Below are 6871 nucleotides of genomic sequence, written 5' to 3'. Positions count from 1 at the left end.
GGACTGGGATCTCCTTACCCCTCCCAGGCCCCTCCAGAAAAAACAAACAATCAATCAAACAAACAAACGAGTCCAGCTGGCCCTGGGAGCAGGGAAGGGAGTGCTGATTACTGGGGGTATGGAGAGGATATTGGGGGCAGAAAGGGAACTCAGTCTTCTCCCTTGTTGCTGACCCTTGCTGTTGAGGGCAGGAAACTGTAGGGTGGCAGGTAGCATGTGCCCCCTTTTTCCTGATGCAGCTTCCCGTTTTCTCTTGCAGCGCTGTGTCCTGACCTACACCCACCAGTGAAGAAAATCACCCAAGAAGATGTCAAAGTGATGTTAAGTTTGCTAGAGGAGGTGTGTGCTGCCTTCCCCACCCGGGGCAGCCCCAGCTTTAGCCAGGCTCCCGTTTTAATTATGTCTGTAGGGGTAGGAGTGTTCCTCCTGCCTGGCTACCTCTCTGGGGGCCAAGCTGGAGGTCCCTCTTATGGAAGACAGGTGGATGTGGGATGTCCAGGCTGCAGGAGCTCTTAGCACCATCCGTTCTGATCTCTTTTTCCATAGGGGGAAACTGAGTCAGGTCCCACAGTGGGTTCATGGCAGGCTCTTGTCTAGTACCTTGGAGAACTAGGGGATGGAGAGGGTCTCCAGTAGTGGCCTAGCTTTCCTCTGGACGCTAGCTCCTCCCGTCTGTCTGGGAGATCCCAGAAACCAGGAACATATTCCCCATGGATGGGGGTCCCTCTGCAGAGAGAGCGGGACCTGAACACGGCAGCTCGCATTGGCCAGTCCCTGGTGAAACGGAACAGTGTTCTGATGGAGGAGAACAGCAAGCTGGAAGCCATGCTGGGCTCGGCCAGGGAGGAGGTACCTGGGTGGGGAGGGCAGCGGGAGGCGGCCGGCCTCCATCCCACTGTGCTGGGATGTGTGCCTGCCCCTGCCCATACCCCGCCCCAGGGCTTCTCTTCCTCCTGCCAGATTTTACGTCTCAGACACCAGGTGAGCCTGCGGGATGACCTCCTTCAGCTTTACTCAGACTCTGATGATGAAGAGGAGGAGGACGAGGAGGATGAAGAAGAAGAGTGGGGGCATGGTCATCCCTACGAAGCCTCAGATCCGTCAGTGTCCTGCCTTTTGTTTTTTTTTTTTTTTAATTTTTCACTGTGCCACGCGGCTTGCGAGATCTCAGTTCTCCAACCAGGGATTGAACCTGGGCCACGGCAGTGAAAGTGCCAATCCTAACCACTGGACCGCCAGGGAATTCCCCGCAAGTGTCCTGCCTTTGCACCTGGGCGGCCCCTTCTCCAAGCCTCAGTTTCCTTGTTCGCAAACAGGGACACCATGTACCTGCCACTGGGGTTGCTGGAGCTAACTGAGACCACCGCAGTCAGCCTGGGGTGGGGGAGCCCTGGGTGGGCTGGGAACTGGGTCCCCCGAGCCCCTGCACCCCGACTCCCATCACTCCCTCCCCTAGGACTCCTCTGACAGAGTCAGAATCACACCACTGCCCGCAGCTGGAGGCCCTGCAGGAGCGGCTGCGGCTGCTGGAGGAGGAGAACGAGCAGCTGCGAGAGGAGGTGAGGACGGGGGAGGAGGGCGTGCCCGTGGGCAGGGGGTGTTGACGCCCCTGCCCCTTCCTCTCTCCCGCTCTCCAGGTCTCTCAACTCGATGACCTTGAGGAGGAGAGACAGATGTTCATCCTGGATTGTGTGGAGCAGTTTTGTACGTGAACTTGTAACTGGGGGTAGGGGGCGCTGTCCAGAGGAGCAGAGACAAGAACCCGGGATTTGGAGTCTGGAGACTTGAGTTCATGTCGCAGCTCTGACACCTCCTAGCTGTGTTACCTTGGACAAGTTCCTTAACCTCTCTGAAACTTCATCTTTAGAATGGGGGTTCATAATCTTGGCCCTGCTGACCTCTCCAGGGGTTATAGCTGAGGAAGTGCTTTGTGCAAACTGTAAAGAGCTGTACGGATGCTATGGGGCTCCTCTAAGCTTGTCTCCTTTTGTTATCTGAGAAGGGGGAGGGAGGGGGCTGGGAGCGAGGAATGGAGGGAGCCATGAACTGCCAGAGACCAGGCCCCCCTCCCTCCTCAGGCACTGCATTATTAGGCAGAGGCTGTGCCTGGCACTGTGTGGTCCTGAAGATGAGTGAGGCACAGCGTTTGTCCCTGAGGAGCTCAGGCCTAGCTGGGGAGATGCATACTCAAGGTGGCAACAGATGAACTCGTGCAGTTCCGCTCACTCCAAATCTGGCCTTCCTTCCCCCTGGGTTCCCTGAATGGCCCCCCCTGGTCCCAGGCCCCCGGAGTAGGAGCCAGTCCCCACATTCTGTTGCTCCTACGTCCTAGGAAAGGCTCACGTCTCTTTCCTTTTCCCACCCCAGCTGCCTCTAGCCCAGGTCAACTCTTAACTGGTCTCTCTGCCTCCACTCCTACCCTTCCAGGCCCTTCTGCACACAGCGCAAAGGAGTTTTCTAAAACCAAATCTATGTCACTCCCCTGCCTAAAACACCCAAATAACTCCCCATTGGCCAAAGGATAAACCCCACCCTCCCTACCCCAGCCCTAGTGACCTGGGCCCTGCCCACCGCCCCAGCCACTCCCTCCTGGTGTCCTCTGGGCCTCTCCACACCCTGCCTGGGCCCTGTCTTCCCTTCTGCTGGGCGAGCCCCATTTCTCCGGGGAGGTCCTAGCATCTCAGACCTTGCCAGGCTGGCCTGGGTGCGGCAGCTGTGACCCCCGATGCACCCTTTACACTTGCCACATCCTAGTCCATAATATGCACTACTGTGATTTCTTTTTCCCTCAGTCTCCACACTAGTCTTGAGCTCAGTGTGGGCTGGGGCCAGGTCTTGCTGACTGCTTGTCCAACACCCTGCTCTGTGTCAGTCAGTAAATGTTTATTGAAAAGAAGACCCGAGTGAGGGATGCTAAGCCCTGTGGAACCTCGGGTACTTGGCGCGAGCTGAGGGGTGCAGGTGGACGGAGGCATCTGGGAGACTGAGGACCCAGGGAACCAGGGCTGACCTCTCCTCACTCCTCCCCAGCGGAGGCCAGCCAGCAGATGGCCGAGCTGTCGGAGGTGCTGGCACTCAGGATGCAGAACTATGAACAGCAGCAGAGAGAGGCTGCCCAGCTGCGGGCCCAGATCATGAAGCTGCAGCAGTGCTGCCAGGCGGTGCGTCAGGGTGTGTGCGCGGGGCTCCTTGCTCCTGTCATGGCCCCATGGGACCCACACCTCCTTCTCCCTGCCCCCACCCCATGGAGCTCAGAGGCCCAAGGCCCCTCTCTGTGTCAGAGTCAGTGTTGGAGGAGACATCAGAGAGCGCCTCATCCTGTCCCCTCGTCCCAAGTTGGGGACCGAGCCCAAAGAGAGACACAGGGTGTTCCAGGAAACAGGCCACGTGACTCCCCACGTTCTTTGGCCTTATTCCATGTGACTTCTTTTTTGAAGAGCTGCCAGAGACTCATTGATGAGCCTGGGAAGATCTTGCCAGAAGCAGGGTGTGCGCGGGAGCGGGGAGGTCTGGGGTGAAGTTCACTGGTCTTGGGTCCTTCCAGTATGGGGCTGAGGCTGAGAAGTTGCAGCAGCAGCTGGCTTCGGAGAAAGAAATCCAGATGCAGCTCCAGGATGAGGTGAGGCTACCCTGGGCTCCTGGGGGACCTGGGACCCTCGGGCAGCTGCCTGACTCTCCTGAGAGGACAAGCTCCTTGCAGCAAGGACTGGGTCTGTCCTTTCCATACCCTCAGCCTCTGGCACAGGGCCTGGCAGGTGGCAGTTCATTTGGGGTCTGAGTGGAGTGGAGTCCGGGGATCACCCTGCATATCATTATGGGGGTCTAGAGTCTGGGCCTCCTGCCTCTTTGCCCAGGCTTCCCCGCCCCCTGGGGAGAGAGTGGGCAAGGCGTCTGGGCTGGGTGTGCCTGCGTCCCAGCAGAGCCTGTGGGCGGGTTCCCAGCTGCAGGACCTACGGGAGAAGTACTCTGAGTGTGGGAGCATGCTGATTGAGGCCCAGGAGGAGGTGAAGACCCTCCGCCAGCAAGCCCCGGCGTCCACGGGCTCTGTCACCCACTACACGTGCACTGTACCTCTGGTGAGGCCCCCTGGCTGCCTGCCTTTTTACCTCTGTGCGATCTGTGTCTATCTGCAGTCCTTTCCTGTGCCCGGGGGTACGGGTGGGGGGTTCTGTGGGGATCTTCTGGTGATGTCCCCCCTCTCCATCGTAGGAGGCACTTCCTGATTTCCAGGAGACCCTGGCTGAGGAGCTCAGAACGTCTATAAGGAGGATTATCTCAGACCCTGTGTTTTTTATGGAAAGGTGCACTCTGGGCCCCAGACCTTTGCCTGCCCTGCACTCACTCTTGCCTACCTGGTAGGCAGCGGCCTTTCTGGTAGTGGGAGGGGGTTCACCCCACACCCCGCTCTGACCTCCCTCCCCCGCCCCTCCCCCCCCGGGGGTGCCCCTCCTCCTGCCTCATTGGTCCTTGGCCCCTTCCACTCAACACCTTTCCTCTGTGCACACGTTCTGGGTGTATCATTTCCCCCTGGGATTTTTCTGCATGATGGGGTCCCAGGGATTTCGCACTTTCAGCTTCCCGTTGCCTCGGGACAGTGAAGGCCCTTTTCTATGTTGAAGGAATTATGAAGTGACTCCAGAGGAGACCTCAGTTCTGGGGTACGCTGACCAGGGGCTCCCCCTTCACCTGCCCTCACCTTTTTTAAAAAATATTATTATTTTTTTGGCTGCGTTGGGTCTTTGTTGCTGCACAGGCTTTCTCTCCTTGTGACGAGTGGGGGCTACTCTTCGTTGCGGTGTGTGGGCTTCTCATTGCGGTGGCTTCTCTTGTTGAGGAGCACGGGCTCTAGGTGCATGGGCTTCAGTAGTTGTGGTGCACGGGCTCAATAGTTGTGGCTCGCGGGCTCTAGAGCGCAGGCTCAGTAGTCGTGGCACATGGGCTTAGTTGCTCTGCGGCATGTGGGATCTTAGTTCCCCAACCAGGGCTTGAACCCGTGTCCCGTGCATTGGCAAGTGGATTCTTAACCACCACGCCACCAGGGAAGTCCCCACCTGCCCTCACCTTTCAGCAGCCAGACAACCCCCTGCAGCTGGTTCTGTGGCCCTACAGCCCTGGAGAAGCCCCTGCTCTCGGGCCGGCTGGGCTAAGAGTTGTTCTGGGAAGGAGCTGCCCCCTTTGCCTTCAAATTTTGCCCCATGGGTGGCCATCTGATTTGAGGCTTCTCCAAGTAGGGGCTGAAGCCTTCCCTTCACCTGACCAGGGGCTGAGAGGCGAATGGGCACTGGCCTAGGAGCTGGAAACAACTGGGACTGAGTCCCAGCTTGATCCCTTTACTGGCTGTGTGTCCTTGGGCAAGTCACTTGACCTGTCTGGGCCTTACTAAAATGGATTTGTTCCTATGGCAACTAGATGTGGGATGGGTTGTGAATGTTCAATAATGAAGGAGGGGGGCAGAGGGGATGTTGTTCCTGCTGGTCTGTTCCGTGCAGCAGGGTGGGGTTACTGGGGGGAGGCGGGGCCTAGGCAGTGTTGGTGACCATTCTTCTTTCTACCAGGGTCATGGGCTGGGTGTTTGAAGCCTTGAGGCTGGTACCCAGCTGCCCTCTCCCCTGGCTGGGACAGAACTGGGGAGTAACCGTCAGGGTCTGTGTGCAGACCGGGGCAGAGAGCAGGAGCCCCAGTGGCTGGAGATGCCCTGGGGGAGTGAAGAGGGGTGGCTCTGGCTTTGGGGGGTTAGGGAAGGGCTTCCCTGTCTCCCTGCCCAGCTATGAGCTGCACTACAGTGAAGATCGAGAGTGGGAGCGGGGGCTCGAGGCAGAGGAGGGGCTGATGTCGGCTGAGGATTTCATGCCTGCGGAGGAGTTGGTGCCTGAGGAGGAGCTGGGGGCCACAGAAGAGGCCCTGCCAGCTGACGAGGGGGTGACGGAAGAGGCAGAGCTGGTGTCTGAGGAGGCTGAGGCCTGGGAAGAGGTGGAGCCCGAGCTGGATAAGGCAACGCGGATGAATGTGGTCACGTCAGCCCTGGAGGCCAGCGGCTTGGGCCCCTCCCACCTGGACATAAAGTATGTCCTCCAGCAACTGGCCAACTGGCAGGACGCCCATTACAGGCAGAGCTGAGGCAGAAGACGCTCCAGAAAGGTGAGTGCTCCCGTGGGGGCCTCCCTCCGGCCAGCCGGACAAGCTGCAGATCGTCAAGCCGATGCAAGGTGAGGGTAGGTGAGCCCCCCAAACGCTCACTTACCCCAGCCCCGCCCCACCCAGCGTGCTGATTTGCATGCACTTTGCATATCATTTACATAGGCACCTCAGGTCCCCCTCAGTGGGAGCTGTGGCCCCAATGCTTATTTACGTGGAGTTTGCATAGGATTCCAGATCTTCACCCTTTTTGCTCCTGGGGCTGGGCTGGGGGTCAGGGCGCGGACTGTAGCCCCTCACTGCGTCTCAGCTTCCTGTCTCGGCCTGCCCCCTTCCCGTGTCCCCCACCGCCACCTCCCCCATCCCCAAGGCTCCCCAACCCTGCAGCAGGGGCAGCAGCCAAAACAAACATGGGGGGCGGGGTCGTGGAGCAGCAGCTGGGGGGGCCAACCCAGGACTTTCGGAGGCTGGAGGAGGAAAGGGCCAATCACCCTCCCAGGGCCTGGGAGGAAGAGGGGCCTTCTGGGGCCACCCAGGCCATTGGGACGAAAGCCTCTGCCAGCAAGGGCCACAGTCAGACCAGTCCCCTGGGTGAGTCTGAAGGTGGGCTAGGGGCTCCTACAGGGTGATGGGGGGCGGTTAAGGTCTCCTCTCCCCAGCTGGAAGCCCCAAAGGTTGGGGAGTAACACCTGCTGAGTTCAGGCCTTGTGCTAGGCCGTGAGAGCCCTGCCTTGAG

General features: G+C 59.1%; 1 protein-coding gene across 1 annotated transcript in view; it reads left to right on the top strand.

Annotated features, from left to right (window-relative positions):
• The window catches only part of HAP1 (huntingtin associated protein 1), a 36904-nt gene that overhangs the window by 19219 nt on the left and 10814 nt on the right, over positions 1–6871 (top strand). Inside the window, 12 exon segments of the mRNA XM_089901266.1 lie at positions 260–339; positions 733–1100; positions 1457–1559; positions 1638–1704; positions 3031–3161; positions 3545–3619; positions 3942–4076; positions 4210–4301; positions 4620–4658; positions 5766–6106; positions 6109–6142; positions 6523–6726. Of these exon segments, the coding sequence (XP_089757392.1) occupies positions 260–339; positions 733–1100; positions 1457–1559; positions 1638–1704; positions 3031–3161; positions 3545–3619; positions 3942–4076; positions 4210–4301; positions 4620–4658; positions 5766–6106; positions 6109–6142; positions 6523–6726 (1669 nt within the window).

Source organism: Delphinapterus leucas, chromosome 19, assembly GCF_059928025.1.
Source record: "Delphinapterus leucas isolate spDelLeu-1000000601 "Yukka" chromosome 19, BTC_Dleu_Yukka2, whole genome shotgun sequence".
In the NCBI taxonomy this organism is placed as follows: domain Eukaryota; kingdom Metazoa; phylum Chordata; class Mammalia; order Artiodactyla; family Monodontidae; genus Delphinapterus; species Delphinapterus leucas.
Note: the sequence above shows the minus strand (reverse complement) of the source record. Positions and strands in the feature narration are given on the sequence as shown.